The following is a 17,160-nucleotide window of genomic DNA, read 5'->3' as shown; positions in this document are numbered from 1 at the left end:
CCCACACTGAGGTGGGCTGTCCCGGGTAGTGCTGTAGCTGTATGGTTGTCAGGGGTACCCAGGCCCCTGCCACCTGCTGCACTGCACCCCAGTCAGCCTATCTCGTGGGCTAAGACAGAGGCCCAGCGGCAGCCATGTGACCCCACCCTAGGACTGCAAAGGGGCAGGAAGGGTGTGCCTCCTCCCTTTACCTCCTTGAAGTGTGCATGGCATTCTGCTTACACCTCATTGGCCAGAACTCGGTTCCGTGGGCGCCCAGTCGTGAGGGGCACTGGGCAGCGCTGTCCTGCCCCTTAGAGTTCCAGGTTCTTAAGCCGGAGGAAGAAGGGTGAATGGTGGCCAACAGCTCATAGTCTCTGCAGTGCCCCAAGACACGATTGTCTCATGCGCTTGACTGAGCCTTTGTTTCTATCTTGCTGGACATAGCGATGAGAAAACTGGAAACATTTAGGTGTGCCCTCTGCCCTGCCCCCGCCGTAACTTTCAGCTTTGCCAACATATTTTAGGTAAAATTAAATACACTAAAAATTGGCTTCTCCTTTCTTAGCTTTCGTCTTGTATAGCAAATGAATGAGGCAGAAGTGGGGCTGCTGGGTTACCAGTTCCTGCTTTCACAGAGGAAATCATTCTGGACCAAAGTGACGGCCATACCCTGATTTTAGAATTCTTCATCCTAAGCATGTTACAGATTCTAATTGTAGGACTTGGGTTATTTTGAATCTCTTATTTTGCAAGTTGTGTTGAAAAGCAATATAGGGGTGAACCTCCTTTTTTAGTCTGGCAGATATTGGGGTTAAAAGAAGAAGGAGGAAAGAGCCCTACCTTCTAGTTTCAGTTTTTAGTTTCAGTTTTATCCCAGGAGGATAGTAAAGAGGGGGAGGGGCAGGTGCAAGGTCTGCAGAGAGAACAGACCGAAGCCGGCTTTCCTCCCCAACTCTTTTCAGCCCTCATCTTCCCAGGCAGGCCCGTCCCTGAGACCCATCAGTGCTCCCCAGGCAGAGCCCAGTAGGGACCTCCGCTTATGAGTGCGTCAGGGCGTCCTGACTCTTGGTGCTGGCCACACCACAGAGCCTTCATCCCTTCCCCTGCAGTGGTGAAGAAGTCTTGTCTGTGCCCCCAGCCCCAGCTCCACCACCAGCCCATCACAGAGTGACCTGCACTCTGCACACGTGTGCAGGTGTGTGCATGTGCTCTCACCCGTGGCAAAGGGTCTCTGAGAAATTCTGTTGGCGCCATCTAGATAAAAAACCCCCACAGCTTCATCAGTACAGTAGCTGACTGTCCATTGCTAGTCCATTCGAGATGCTTTACTAGACTGCTTTCTAAACAGAAAAAAAAAAAAATGCATTTTTCATAGATGTTCTGAGCATGTGATATTCTTGAACATGCCCCGAATGTAGCCTGTGACTAAAGGGTGGAAATAGAAGTAAATGGCAAATTGTACTTGTATGTACTTCGGAGCACGTGTCTGCAGGTGTCCGCTAGAGCTACAACCCCAGGACGCTTGCGGAGACGGGAGGTGGCATTGGTTGGGCTGAGTACTGCAGTGCTGTCAGCGTTTCTGTCTGTCTAGGTTATGATGGCTCTGTCAAACCACCTGAATGCCGTCGAGTCGGAGAAGCAGAAGCTGCGCGCACAGGTGCGTCGTCTGTGCCAGGAGAACCAGTGGCTGCGGGATGAACTGGCCAACACGCAGCAGAAATTGCAGAAGAGCGAGCAGTCTGTGGCTCAGCTGGAGGAAGAGAAGAAGCATCTGGAATTCATGAATCAGCTGAAAAAATACGATGATGACATTTCTCCATCAGTAAGTGGTTCTGCAGGAATGCAGTATTGACAGTCACCACATTATCGTCGGTAGATTGTTTCAGTAAAGCCGGCAGTGTTTTCCTGTCCCTTCCGGCGATTGTGTTTAAACAAGACCAAGGATTAAGGGTCTTGGGACTGAGTCCCTGGGCAGGTCATATAAGTTCTCTCAGGAGTAGTTTTTTTGTATGTGTTTTTTGAACGATGGTCAGAAAATGTAAAAATACTTTGTAAATATAAAATCAATGCAAAGAGGTGCCATTGCCTTCAACGAAGTCTGTCGCCGCTTGAGACCTCCTGAGTGTCCTCACCCTTTGCGGTCTGGCTTCCGTGCCCATCACGCTGCTGGAATGCTTTTCCTTTAACAGTGCCCTGATCCTGTCGCCTGAATCCACACTCGGGACTGCCTCTGCAGTTGGTGGTGGATCTTCACTTTCTCTTTGAAGCCCTCTGCCCTGCTCCCAGGGCACCACTCGGTTCTCCTGCTCCCTTGCTCATGCCTCCTTCTTGGCCTCTCCTGTGGTTCCTGGATGTTAGGGTTCCCCAAGGATCTTGGTCTTTTCCTTCTTCTGTTGGCTCTCTCTGGATGTTCATCCCGATCTCCATTAGTGTTTTTTGTTTACTGTTTATTTCTTATTCAGTTAACCTTCTTTTAAAGTAACCTTTATTTTGGAATAATTTTAGATTCACAGAAAAGTCGGAGGTGGGGCCTCTGGGAGGTAGTGTGGATTAGATGCCGTCCTGAGGGTGGGGCCACCATGATGACATTAGTTACACAAAGAGCAAGAGACCCTAGGTCTCTTGACGTGATACTATAAAGAGAAGTCCCACATGCCCTTCACCCAGGTTCCCGTAGTGTTAACATCTTGTATTGCTGACTAACGTGTCTGAGTTAACTTGGGGCACTGTCTGTCTCCAGAATACCGTAGGCTGCATGGCTTAAACAATAGACACTTAATTTCTCCTGGTTCTGGAAGCTGCAAGTCTGAGATCAGGGTGACAGCTTGGTCGGTTTCTTGGTGAGGGCCTTCTTCCTGGTGTGTCTTCATGTGGCCTCCTTGGTGCATGTGTGCAAAGAGGGAGAGAGAGACCTAGGGTCTCTTCCTCTTTGTGTAACTAATGTCGTCATGGTGGCCCCATCCTCATGACCGCATCTAATCCACACTACCTCCCAGAGGCCCCACCTCCAGATACATCACACTGACCATTAGGGCTTCAACATAGGAATTTGGGGGTGGGGAGGACAGACATTCCGTCCCTAGCAGTACGTTTGTTAAAAGTAAGAAATTAACTTTGCTGCATTGCTATTAACGAAATTACAGCCTTTATTTGGATTTCACCAGTCCTTCCATTAGTGTCCCTTTTCTGCTCTAGAATCCAATCCAGGATTTCACATGGTATTTTGAGCTAACGTTTTTTTTAATGCCTACACAGTTCTAGGCATGTTCACTACATAATCTGTATACCGTTGAGTTCCACATTTGTGTCTCTAGTCTGAGCCCTCATCCTAAGACTGTAGGAATGGTTTTGTGTATTGTACCAGCAGGCCTACACTTGCCCTGTGTCTTAGCTTGGGCTACCACAACCAAATACCATAGACTAGGTGGCTTAAACAGCAGATCATTTACTTTCTCATAGATCTGGAGGCTGGAAGTCAGATATCAGGGTGCCAGCATGGCCGATTTCTGGTGAGGACCCTTTTCCCAGCTTGCAGACAGCTGTCTTCTTACTATGTTTTCACATGGCAGGATGTGGGTGTGGGGGGAGGGAGAGCTAGCTCTCTGATGTCTCTTCTTATTATTAGGGTACTAATCCCATCGTGAGGGCCTCACCCTCATGATTTTATCTAACCTAATTTCCTCCGAATACCATCACACTGGGGGTTAGGGCTTCAACATGATTTGGGGCACAATTAGTCCATAGCACCCCGTTTTATGAGGCATACTGTATTTCTCCCTTGCATCTCTAGGTCAGGAGCAACTGAATGTTTTGATATAAAAGACATGTAACTCCTGTAGGTTGCTGTGGGAATAAGAATAGAGAAGTCGATTCACCTGGAAAACTGGATAACATTGAGCAGGGAAAGCTGGTCTCATAGAATCAGAGACGTTTAAAACTTTCTATTTGGAAAACACGTCTAGCTTGGAGAAGAGATACAATGAGCTAACCCTGCCTCCCCTTTTAGGGGGTTTGCATGATAATTTTTCTGCCCAGTTCCTCCTACCGCTGCTGGTGCGTTTCCTTAGCATGAGGAGCTCTCCTGTGGGACCCACGGCTGGGGTCAGACTCAGGAGATCGAACACAGGCGCAGTACTTCCTCTCTCCTCTGCAGCCCAGATTCCATTTTCGCTGATTATCTCAGCAGAGTCCTCGATGACGTTTTTCACTCATTGCAGGATCCAGTTCAGGGCCACACGTTGGACATAGTGGTCACGTCCCTTTAGTCCTCTTCGTCTGGAACAGGTCCTTTCACAGAAAGAAGAAAGCCTGTCTTTGTCTTTCATGACATTGGTATTCTTGAAGAACACAGGCCAGTTACTTCATAGATTGTTCCTCAGTTTGGGTTTGTCTGGTGTTTCCTCATGAGTGTGTTTGGATTGTGTGTCCCAGATGGGAATGTTATAAAAGTGACGTGTGCCTCTCAGGTCCCTTCCAGAGGCAGATGGTGTCCGTCTGCGCCGGGGCGATGCTGAGTTCTCACCTGGTCAAGCTGCTGTCTGTTCTCTCCATCGTGTGGTCACTCTTTTTACCCGAGGGCTCATCTGTGGGGGACACAAGTCATAGGCTGTCACACTGCCCTCAGGAGTCCTGCGGTGGAGATGCTGGGTGGGGAGGGGCGTGTCCAGCCTGCCAGTTCTGCGGTGTTCAGAGATTTGCCATTTTAATCATTTGGTTTCCAAATAAAATTTATTTCAAGTAAGGGCTTCCCTGCTCTTTGAACTCCTGTAGGACACGGGTGACAACTAAGGCACAGATGCCATCGTGCTCTGTTCCGCCACTCCTGCGCGGACAAGTACTTTGAGTTCAGCCTAGCGGGCTTTTTGTTACACTTTACTAGACTGGTGGATAGACCAATTGGTGGCTAGTCCTATATTTGATCTGAAAAACAAACCATCTTTTCTAGTTTTAGTTTAAATGAAATTTGTATCAAAGATTTCCAGTGCAGGATTTATAGTATTTGTGAGACTAATATTGTCCTGGGTTGGTTTTATAGGAGGACAAAGACACTGATTCCACCAAAGAGCCTCTGGATGACCTCTTCCCCAATGACGATGACGACCCCGGTCAAGGCAGTAAGTTGGGGGCGGCGGTTAGACGGCAGCATGCAGATGGGGGTGGCCGCTCCTCTTGGGCTGTAAGTGCCGTCATTAGCGGGCGGTGGCGTGCCTGCAGCCTGCCTCACAGGCGCCCCTGCACACTCGGGCTGCCTCGTGGTTCCCCAGAGAATTGCGTGTCGTTTTCTCACTGGGATAGAGTGACGTGTTGAGCCGGCCCTTGTAAACAGGGGCATGCACCGGCAGTTCCGACGCGATCTGTGGATTCTTACAGGGCGGAAGGGCAAAGGCGTTTTCCTGGGGCCAAGAGCAGTATCACCACGCCGTCGGGGCACACGCGGCGCCCCCGACAAGTTGCTTGTGTTGCCTCGCCTGCGTGGGGAACGCTGCACAGGTTTGGTACAGTGGGGACCACGTGCTGACCTGGACCAGAGCCAGAGCAGGGAGTGCTAATGGGCTGGTGTCATCGGGTGGTTTCTCTGTCGCCTGAAGTGAGCCCTTCTTTGTGCAGTGCAGCAGCAGCAGAGCAGCGCGGCAGCGGCCGCGCAGCAGGGTGGCTACGAGATCCCCGCGCGGCTGCGCACCCTGCACAACCTGGTCATCCAGTACGCCTCTCAGGGGCGCTACGAGGTCGCCGTGCCCCTCTGCAAGCAGGCCCTGGAGGACCTGGAGAAGACCTCCGGTCACGACCACCCGGACGTGGCCACCATGCTGAACATCCTGGCCTTGGTGTACAGGCTAGTAGCCCTCATTTTATTCTCTCCTCTTTACCTGGAGACAGCGTTCCGAACGGGCTTGCCCTAAAAATGCAGTTCTGTAAACCGTGATGAGCTGCTTTTCCGGCCTATCATCCGTTTGTCTTCCCGTGGCCAGGGGTTAAGTTCAAACATTCAGCAAGCTCTCTGGCAAGAGTACGACCCTGAAGGACGGACGCTGCCTGGGGCTCCCAGGCAGCCTTCCGGGACCAGCCCGCAGCACCCTTGGCTCTGGCCAAGCTAAGCTCTTTGGATTTCCCCACAGTACTTGGTATCCCAGGCTCCTCCTGCCCCGCCCCCTGCCCGTATCCCCCGCCTTCGGAGGCCTCGTCAGCCGGCTCTCCGTTCTGAATCCAGGGCTCCACGCGCCCCTTCCCAAGCTTGCCCCGCAACCCCGTCCCTGCCTCTCTTGCGGCACTTGCCCTGTACTTGGCCTCCAGGTGATTTGAATTTTGTCATCTCTTCTCCCGGGATCCTGGCTCCTTGAAGTTGAGGACCAGGTTGTCTTCTTGTCTCCACCTTGAGTCACTTGAACATGTTTGCTAACTCAGAAGCCTTTGGTGAACTTCCTGAATGGAATTAAATAGTTTGCCTAGGCACTGACTGGACAGTGGTACGTGGGAGCCCTTTGTCTGCTTCTGTCTTTTAGCCGAACTGACCTGAAATCGAGCAGGTCGGGGTGTTACTCACACGCAAGACTGGTTTGCTGTAGCCACTCCAGTGTGGTGGCTTTCAGTGAACTGCTCCATTGTTCTTCATTGGTTTGGTTGTTTCAGTTTAGCCGACAGTTTTGATCCAGATGTATGTAAGGCTTTGGGCTGGTTCCTGTGAGACCCTAAAGACGAATACATAATACCTGTTCTCAGGGAGAAACCAGAACGTGGAATTTGAAGTCAGGAGAGTTCGGTTTCTATCTCTGCTAAGTGGCCCCTAGACAGAGGGGCTCTGTTGTCCAGAGCCCTTAGCTTTTCTGAGCCTCTGAAGGGTTGCAGGGGATGTGAGACATGGTGTTACCTGGCACTGTGAAATAGTCAAACAGCATCGTCTAAGCCCGTTTCTAAAGGAACTGAAAACCTTGTTTAGAGAATAGGCTGGCTATGTTCATATGTAATTATAGAAGCAAGAAGACTGTTGTTAATAAAATAACACAGAAGCGGGAATTCCCTGGCGGTCCAGGAGTTAGGACTCTGCGCTTTTGCTGCTGGGGCCCGCGTTCAATCCGTGGTTGGGGAACTATGATTCCATAAGCCACTTGGGATGGCCAATAGAGAAAGAAAATAACCCAGAAGTGTTCATGGAACAGAAAGATGCCTTCCAGCTGAGAGGATTAGGGAAGGCCTAATGGAGGGGTGCGAGCGCTTTCTGCAGCCTTGAAGGGTGTGTTTGGGGCAGACTCCTGCATCCTGTTTGGCAGTAGTAAGGGATGGGGCTGGAAGGGCTGGGCACTCTGCAAGTGCCAGGTCTTAGAAGAGTGGCTGTGGGGAGTGCACAGGACCTGAGGGGGCTGGAGCCTGGAGGCAGGGCAGCCCGGCAGGAGGCAGGAGGCAGCAGCATGGGGGCTGGCAGGGATGGAGCTGGGAACTGAGCAAGGAGGGGGAAAGGAGGGAGAGGGCTCCATGAAGAGAAGAGGAGTAAACTGTCCAGAGAGGGAGGTGATCGCCTTAAAGAGCACCGGAAGGAAACGGAGCGCCGCCACGCCACTGCTGCGGCTCGGCTTCGAGAGCAGCATAGCCTTTTCCATGCTGCATAGCACTCTGTTTTACAGGTAGTCCTGACGTTTTTTCACAGGTTTCCTGCTGATGGACATTTAGGTTTGCAGATTTTTACTGTTATGCATTACTGTAAGAATTCCCTAGTCACAGGTATTTGCATTTAAAATCTTGGTAGATTATGCTAAATTTCTTTCCAGAAAGATCTTTAAAAATTTTTCATGCCTATGAAGAACATGAGAGTTTCTGGCTGATGGTAGATTTTTTTTTTTTTTTTTTTTTTTTTGCGGTACACGGGCCTCTCACCACTGTGGCCTCTCCCGCCGTGGAGCACAGGCTCTGGACGCACAGGCCCAGCGGCCATGGCTCACCGGCCCAGCCGCTCCGTGGCACGTGGGACCCTCCCGGACCGGGGCACGAACCTGTGTCCCCTGCATCGGCAGGCGGACTCCCAACCACTGTGCCACCAGGGAAGCCCCAAGTAGATATTTTTATTGTAAATGAGTTAAATAAAAAATGTGCCTAGAATGCCACTGGAATTTGTTGTACTTAGGGTGCGTGGTCACACAGATGTCATTGTGCTGGGTGCTGGGAATTTGGTGGCCTCTCCTCAGTCTTGTTTTTCCTTCACACTATAGTGTGAGAGTTTACTCATGTCAGCAGAACATTTGAAAAAAGTTAGCAGCTACGTATATATTCATATTCAATATTGTGTCCTAGAGCTGTACCATAATTCTATTTCAACATTTTTCTATTAAGGGACATTTAATTTTAAGCCTTTTTTTGGAGGGGGCATTAATCTACTGATGAACATCTTTTCTCAAGTTTTGCTCAGGATTTTGTATTTTGTTTTAGTGTCAATTCCTAAAGCGGGTTAGAGTATAAACATGATACGCAGGCTTCCCTGGTGGCGCAGTGGTTGACAATCCGCCTGCCAATAAAGGGGACACGGGTTTGATCCCTGGTCTGAGAAGATCCCGCATGCAGCAGAGCAACTAAGCCCGTGCGCCACAACTACTGAGTCTGTGCTCTAGAGTCCGCGAGCTGCAACTATTGAGCCCACGTGCCACAGCTACTGAGCCCACATGCCACAACTACTGAAGCCCGTGCACCTAGAGCCCGTGCTCCGCAGCAAGAGAAGCCACCGCAAGGAGAAGTCCGTGCACCACAACGAAGAGTAGCCCCTGCTCGCCACAACTAGAGAAAGCCTGCACGCAGCAATGAAGACCTAGTACAGCCAAAAATAAATAAATAAAATTTAAAAAACCCCCAAAACATGATAACACTTCTTGGTACATGTTGCCCAGCTGCTTTCAGGAAGGTGGTGCCAGTTCACACTCCTCCTCCTCCATCACCAGCCTGGGGCTGGGCTGGTTGTCTCTTACTCTTTATTTATTAATGGAGAAGTGCAGCATTGTGTATTAATTTGTATTCTATGATTATGTGTTTTTAGTCATTTGTGTCCTTCTGTGAATGTTCTGTTACCTTTTTTAAATATATATTTATTCATTTATTTTTTGGCTGTGTTGGGTCTTCGTTGCTGCACGTGGGCTTTTTCTAGTTGAGGCGAGCAGGGGCTACTCTTTGTTGTGGTGTGCGGGCTTCTCATTGCAGTGGCTTCTCTTGTTGAGAAGCACGGGCTCTAGGCGCGTGGGCTTCAGTAGCTATGGCGCGCGGGCTCAGTAGTTGTGGCCCACAGGCTTAGTTGCTCCTTGGAATGTGGGATCTTCCCGGACCAGGGCTCGAACCTGTGTGTCCTGCATTGGCAGGCGGATTCTTAACCACTGCATCACCAGGGAAGTCCAAAACCTATATACTTGGCCAGAATTAGTGTGCTTCAGAGGATCTGGAAGCCTTATCAGCCCTTCCAGTGTTCTGCAGGACAGTCTGGCTTCTGCCGGGCAAAGCCTTGCTGGGCAGCCGTTCTTACTCAGTTGGGAAGTATGTGTACTCAGTCTCACAAAGTAAATAACTGGTTTGCAGCCCCATCATCAGGTAGCACTTTGAACCAAGGGGGCTGGAGCTGGAGGTGCTTCTGTCTTCCCACTATCAGCAGGACCCTTCGCCCCGCCCTGCTCCAGCAGACACTGTGGGGTGCGTCCTGGGCTTCTGTTTCACAGGCTTTTCCATGGCACGTGGAGAATCGTTAGCTTCTTAGAGCGCTCTGTGAGTCACATCCTTCCTTTTTAGGTGGGCCGACTGCGACTGTGGAGCCCACGTGACGTGCCAGAGCCACGCAGCCGGTAGCTGGCGGTAGCTGGCAGAGCTGGGTGCAGACGCCGGAATCCGTTCTGTCTGCCTCACCGTTCTGGATGGCCTCGCTTACCGTGTGCGGGGTTATGGGGGTGGTATTGTCCCAGTGATCTAGGTGGGAGGGCCCGACTCCCAGCTCACCTGGCCAGTACGTTCATTGATGGAGTCTTTTTTTCCTACATTATGAGTGTTTTTAATAGTTTTAATAGCTAACGTCTGTTTTTTAATCACTGAAGCTTAACTTTTATGTCTTTAGTTCCAAAATTACATTTTAAAGAGATGTAGTAAGCTGTGTCTATAACACTTAATTGTATGTTTTTCCATTTAGAGACCAGAATAAATACAAAGATGCAGCAAATCTACTGAATGACGCCTTGGCCATCCGTGAAAAAACTTTGGGCAAAGATCATCCTGCGGTTTGTATACTGGTTCTTTCATTCTTTTTATCTATTATTTTCCCTAATGTATTTTTATACCCATCTCATTTTAATATTAAACTCAACAGGGAAGATTTAAGAGCTGCCTTTTCACTGGACGGCACAGGTAGGACTTCCCTCACTTAGTACAAGTGATGAGCTTCAGTGCTGGTGACTCGCATTTAGCAGGTGTCAGTGTGCACTTAAGTTGTTTATCACCCTACCTCAAATGGATCACGTACTGTGTTTTTTGATCCTAAATCAAATTGCATGTACTTCTTTAAATTTTTTCATAAAGATTTTGTATTGTCTTTTTATTAAAATCTGGTCAGATTTGCATATAGATCTTTTTTGGTTGGCTTTGTGGCTTTCAGTGAAATTTAAAAAAAAATCAAGATCCTGTTGATGTTGATTTGTTAATTTTAATATTCTGCAGTGTTACTTTATGCAGTCTGTCTGTAGACAGCGAGATTGCTCTTTCTCCTCTAAGTGGAGTCATGTTCCTTCATCCAGCTGAGAGCTCTCCCCTGCACATACTGGGTGTGATGAGTGTGTGATGTCTCACATTCCCTCCACTGCTGTCGTTTACCGTTCTTCGCGGTTCCCTGTGTTGGTAGGTGGCAGCAACTCTGAATAACCTCGCAGTGCTTTACGGCAAGAGAGGGAAGTACAAAGAAGCTGAGCCGCTGTGTAAAAGAGCTCTGGAGATCAGAGAAAAGGTGCGACTGAGGACGGTTCTCCTTGAGATGCTGTATTTTATGCTTTTAAATAACTCACTTTTTTTTGTTTGTTTGTTTTAAATAACTCACTTTTAAGCTTTGAGATAGGACCACTGTGATATATCATTACTGACCATTTCCTGAAAATAAGCCCTTCAGTCAGGTGGGCAGCCCCAAACGCAGCCAGATGGGCCCCCATACACGTGGGAGTTTAGGAGGAGTGGGTATACAGAGGGTGGAGCCTTGAGTCTGCATGCCCTCCCAGCCTGAGGCCTAGAAATGACTCAACTGAAGAAGGAATTTCTCAGGCCTGTAGGTGGAAGGCACGGGGGCATTTCACTGACAGTGGGGCACGTGCCTGTCAAGAAGAAAAACACTAAAATTTTAAAAATGAGGTCAACAAAAATGCTTATGAAACTGAAGAAAATGAATAATTGTTTTTGAGAACTAAAGAATAACTCAGAGCTGTAGATTAAGTCAATGTCATGGATATTTAATATCACCTAATACAGTTTATAGTAAGTAGGTATTTTTTAAATGTAACTTGTTAATTTCAGCAGTGCTCTGTATGACCATGTATTCAAATGTTAGAGACTTGGCAGGTCCGTGCCATGATTTTTTTTTTTTTTAAAGGTTATTTTATGACATACAGGTTTGTTTGTTTATTTATTTATTTGTTTGTTTTTGGCTGCATTAGGTCTTGTTGCTGCGTGTGGGCTTTCTCTAGTTGCGGCAAGCAGGGGCTACTCTTCATTGCAGTGTGCAGGCTTCTCGTTGCGGTGGCTTCTCTTGTCGCGGAGCACAGGCTTTTGGCATGCGGGCTTCAGTAGTTGAAGCATGTGGGCTCAGTAGCTGTGGTTTGCGGGCTCTAGAGCATAGGCTCAGTAGTTGTGGCGCACGGACTTAGTTGCTCTCTGGCATGTGAGATCTTCCCGGACCAGCAATTGAACCCGTGTCCCCTGCATTGGCAGGCGAATTCCCAACCACTGCGCCACCAGGGAAGTCCAATGCCATGATATTTTAATTTGACTTTTTGTGTCATTATTTACCATTGATACTGAGCAATCAGTCATTTAATTTTGAGTCATATGGCAAAGACAGGACAGGGAAGATGAAAAGGGGCTAATTACCACATTATTCAGGTAAAGTTTTGTCCATGTTGCCATCTGCATAGTATTTACAAAATAAAAGTCTTTATTTTATTTTTTACTTATCCACTGAGATTTTGAGTGGGCTGGGGTTAAAATCAGGGAGAACCACAAATGTATCAAATTAAGGATTATGAACTATAGATGATGATCTATCAGATTCATTCATATATATTTGCTCTTTCATTTAGTCAGGTAGCAGACATTTATTGAGGACTTGGGGGCTCTCTGCTTGGTTAGAGTTGGTGATTTCAAATTAGACACAGTCCTTTCCCTGGGGACAAAGTGCAGCAGGCAGACCTTGGGAACGCAGGGGCTTTGGCTTCTAGCCTAGAGCTCAGGGAGCACGTAGCGCAGGGGCTTCTCCAGGTACAGGGCTGGGACTGCGCCGGGCATGGCCTCCCACAAATGGCCGGCGTTGGGGCTGAGTCTCAGAAATTGGGTCAGAGCTTCCCAGGCAGGGAGAGGTGGGGAATGCAGAGCGGATGGAGAGGCAGCCTGCCTCATCGGGGGCTGTGTAGGTAAAGGCACAGGGTGAGAGACTGGATGGCTAACTCAGGGCCTGAGGAAGCAGTGTAGTGTTTAGTCATCCATTTGTGTGCCGGCACCGTCCTAGGTGCTGAGAGGACATTACATCCAGACATCGAGACAAGGCAGTTGCACACTGAGGCTTACATCTTAACGGGTGAGAGTCAGGCCATAAAGGACTAAGTAGATAAATAAGATAGTTTTGGGTAGTGATACTTGCAAAGAAAGAAAAAAACCAGGTGATGTGCTTGTGAGTATCTGGGTGGGGATGGGCTGAGGGCTCCCTTAAATTGGATATAGGAGGTCCTCTCTGAGGGGACCTGAAAAGAGACCTGAAAGATGAGTTGTTCATTGGGGGGTGGGGAGCAGGGCAGTGCTGGGAGAAGTGTCGGGCGTCTGGGACAGTAAGTTCAAGTTCGAAGAGCCCTGAGGTGAAGTTTGAAATGCGAGGGAAGTGGTTTGGGATGCTCAGCCATATTAAACATCCCTTATAAAACTCAGTTTCCTCATCTTCAAACTGTGCCTAGTATTACCTACCGTGTAGGATTATTATAAGAATTAAAGACACTAAAGCACGTGAAGGAAATCGGCATAGTCCCCTCCCCACAAGAATAAGGAGTTCAACAAATTCTGATTAAGTTATTTTTATTATTGCATGGGAAGCCATTTAAACATCATAAGCCTGGAAGCAAGGCACAGTCGTATTTATGTTTAGCAAGCGCCTTCTCATGATAGGGTAGAGAATGGATTGGATGGTACCATGTGAAACAAATATTAAGTGTTTCTAATACGCTATTTTTTATTCCCAGGTTTTGGGAAAGGATCACCCCGATGTTGCCAAGCAGTTAAATAACTTGGCCTTACTGTGCCAGAACCAGGGCAAGTACGAAGAAGTAGAATATTATTATCAAAGAGCCCTCGAGATCTACCAAACAAAACTGGGGCCTGATGACCCCAATGTGGCCAAAACGAAAAATAACCTGGTATGTTGGCAGAGGTACAGCTCTATAGATAGAGCCAGATTACTTTCTTCCTGAAATGCGAATTCTGTTTCATAGTTTAACCTATAAATACGAACGTATGCTTCACTTACGCATCAAGAATAGCAAGTACTTTGTTTTATTTTAAGGCATCCTGCTATCTGAAGCAAGGAAAATTCAAGCAAGCAGAAACACTGTACAAAGAGATTCTCACTCGTGCACATGAAAGGGAGTTTGGTTCTGTAGATGGTAAGAAATATACTTTTGTTTCTCAGCAGATGCAGTTGTAGAATGCATTAAACATAGAGATTTCCATGAAGCAAAAGGATTAAAAAAAATAGTGATTTCCAGCTTGAACTTGGTAATACCCAAGTCATCGCAGTATTTTCAAGATAGAATTTAATTTGAATTTTAGAAATGGTTTTCCACGGAGCGCTTATTGGAGAGGACGTGACCCAGTCTGAGTGAGTGCCCATCGGCTCCTCAGTCGTCATCCAGTGACCGTGGTGAACCCTGCGCACCCGCCCTGGCATTACCGATCATGGAGGCGTGACGCCTGTGGCCAGGGTGAGGGGCCACGCTGCCCTCCCCGGAGTCCACACGTGCTTCAGGCACAGCCTGGATGCGCTGACTCCAGAAAGCCTTCCTGGCGTCATTAATGCTTTCTGGAGTTGCTCTGTAATACGGTGGTTCGCAAAGTGCCGGCAGGGACCAGCAATTTCAGCGCCACCTGGGACCTGTCAGAAATGCAAATTCTTGACCCATCCCAGGCCTGCTGGATTATTTGACGGCCTTAAAGAGCTAAGGCCTGTCTCCTTTGTATCCCTTAAAGTATTGTAGGTGCTTAATATTAATATTTTATAAGACTTTAATTGCTCAGTAAAACAATATTTGTGTGTTACATAAGGCATCTTCCCCCCTTTACTACCTATTACGTAAGGATTTCAGAATGTGAACAGTTGTTACTAGTGTGTGGGAAACCTTAGAATTTGTGGGAAAGAAGGTTTTGATTAATAAGTATTTTCTTCTATAGAGAGTTTCTAGAAACTACTTTTGAAAAATCTTTGAAAAGTGTATTAGTTTTTCTGTTGACAAGTGGAGCAGTAAATCTCTTACTATCCGAAGATTGTAATGCCTCAGGCTTGTCATTTTGAAAATGGATTCTGTTTGCAGTTGTGCCGGGATTGGATAAGAGCCCACCTCTCTGGACTTGTGCAGTTCACAGGGAACTTTCATGTCCTTGTCTAACTGTAGAGGCCTTGCCGGTTTTGTGTTGATTCCAGGCCATCTCCTTAGTGCTTCTTTAAAAAAATTTTATTCTTGGGGAAGACTTGTTTCCTTGCGATTTGCTAGCTTCTTTCTACTAAAAATAGTAGCATGAAGTCCAGTTAATTGGGTTCTAGTTAAAAGCAGTTTTTCTGTACTCGGATTTATCCTCCACACAAATGTTAAAACGTAGGACAGAAAGACATTTTTTCGTTAGGCAAGATGTACATGTGTCCTGGCTTGCTGTCGGGGTGTGGCTTTCAGGTCACAGGGCCTTCTTGGCTACAGTGCAGCATTGAAACCCATGACCTGGTTTATTGTCAGGAAATCTAGTTCTCTTAACTGTGGTGGATTCTCCTGTGTTCTAACAAGAGGCTTAGATTAGTACGTAAAGCTAAAACTGCAGTAAATAACAGTGTTATTAAGCTTTAAATACGGTTCACTTAAAAAAAAAATAATTGTGATATACAATTATTTTTCAAGTATTTAAACAATTGTACCAGTACCACTAACTGAATAATCCTTCCTTTCCCCCCACTCATTCTTAAGGCCATAGTCTAAATGATCAAGTCAAGGGTTTTGTTGCTGGTGGTAGTGGTAGTGGTAGTGGTGGCGGTTGTTTTTCTGCTGGACCATTCCTCTCCATTTATGCACGTATTGATTCTTGTACCAGTTGCACATCTTCTTGGCTGCTGTGGTTTGCAGTGAGGCTGGGTGGGGGTGAAGTTAGATATGTGATGTGACAAAGTCTATAAGTACTTTTCCTTTTCAAAACTTCCCTGGCTAGTCTCACTGTTTTTTTTTTTAATTGAAGTATAGTTGATTTACAATGTTGTTAATTACTGCTCTACAACAGAGTGTTTCAGTTATATATGTACATTCTTTTTTTTTATATATTCTTTTCCATTATGGTTTATCATAGGATACCTAATATAGTTCCCTGTGCTGTACAGGAGGACCTGTTGTTTATTCATTCTGTATATAATAGCTTGCATCTGCTAACCCCAAACTCCCAGTTCACTCCTCCCCCACCCCCCTTCCCTTTGGCAACCACCAGTCTGTTCTCTATGTCTGTGAGTCTGTTTCTGTTTCATAGATAGGTTCCTTTGAGTCATATTTTAGAGTCTACATATGAGTGGTATCATATGGTATTTGTCTTTTTCTGACTTACTTCACTTGGTATGATAAGCTCTAGTTGCATCCATGTTGCTGCAAATGGCATTATTTCGTTCATTTTTATGGCTGAGTAGTATTCCATTGTATATATGTACCACATCTTTATCCATTCATCTGTGGATGGACATTTAGGTTATTTCCATGTCTTGGCTGTTGTGAATAGTGCTGCTATGAACACAGGGGTGCATTGTATCCTTTTGAATTACAGTTTCGTCTGGATATATGCCCAGGAGTGGGATTGCTGGATCATACGGTAATTCTATTTTTAGTTTTCTGAGGAACCTCCATACTGTTTTCTATAGTGGTTGCACCAATTTACATTCCCACCAACAGTGTAAGAGGGTCCCTTTTTCTGTACCTTCTCCAGCATTTGTTATTTGAAGACTTTTTAATGATGGCCGTGCTGACTGATGTGAGGTGATAACCTCATTGTAGTTTTGATTTGCATTTCTGTAATAATTAGTTATGTTGAGCATCTTTTCTTGTGACTGTTGGCCATCTGTATGTCTTCTTTGGAGAAATGTCTATTTAGGTCTTCTGCCCATTTTTATATTGGGTTCTTTGTTTTTTTGTTGTTGAGTGTGGGAGCTGTTTGTATATTTTGGAAATTAAGCCCTTGTCAGTTGCATCATTTGCAAATATTTCCTCCCATTCCCTAAGTTGTCTTTTCATTTTGTTTATGGTTTCCTTTGCTGTGCAAATGTTCTCTCTTTTAAAATGAGTATTTAAAACTAGTTTCATTCTTCTCCTGTGACATGTCAAATAATCCTAAGAATAGTTAACCACATACTAGTCTTTTAAAACAGTTTAAATGTGTAATCTTATTTAATTTTCTCAACAGTCCTGTGAAGTGGGTCACACATGACTCCATTTTAGGAGCGAGGACACTGCAGGCTAAGTGACTCGCCCAGGGTGGGTAGCTGATGAGTGGTTGGATTGGGTGGGAGCACAGCTCTTATTCTCCAGAAACCTCAAAAATAAGTGAAGAAATGGGATCGTGAAAATCACCTATAATTTCATCACCCAAATATGTCTTTTAATTTTTTTAGTGCCTTACCTTCCTTTTTTGCCTATTGATTTGCATAATTGAAACCACACTTTATATATAATCATGTATACTGCTTATTTTCCT

At 46.6% G+C, this 17,160-nt stretch overlaps 1 protein-coding gene across 13 annotated transcripts in view; it reads left to right on the top strand.

Moving 5' to 3' along the window:
- Positions 1-17,160, top strand: part of KLC1 (kinesin light chain 1) — a 58,828-nt gene that overhangs the window by 17,127 nt on the left and 24,541 nt on the right. For all 13 annotated transcript variants that reach the window (XM_067027670.1, XM_059058219.2, XM_067027671.1 and 10 more), the window contains exons 3-9: positions 1,574-1,804; positions 5,018-5,096; positions 5,590-5,815; positions 10,124-10,211; positions 10,829-10,930; positions 13,416-13,589; positions 13,736-13,835. In XM_067027670.1, the coding sequence (XP_066883771.1) occupies positions 1,574-1,804; positions 5,018-5,096; positions 5,590-5,815; positions 10,124-10,211; positions 10,829-10,930; positions 13,416-13,589; positions 13,736-13,835 (1,000 nt within the window). The remainder of the gene's footprint in view (positions 1-1,573; positions 1,805-5,017; positions 5,097-5,589; positions 5,816-10,123; positions 10,212-10,828; positions 10,931-13,415; positions 13,590-13,735; positions 13,836-17,160) is intronic.

This window comes from Kogia breviceps, chromosome 3 (assembly GCF_026419965.1).
Source record: "Kogia breviceps isolate mKogBre1 chromosome 3, mKogBre1 haplotype 1, whole genome shotgun sequence".
Lineage (NCBI taxonomy): Eukaryota > Metazoa > Chordata > Mammalia > Artiodactyla > Physeteridae > Kogia > Kogia breviceps.
The sequence above is the reverse complement of the archived record's forward strand: the minus strand, read 5'-3'. Positions and strand labels throughout refer to the sequence as shown.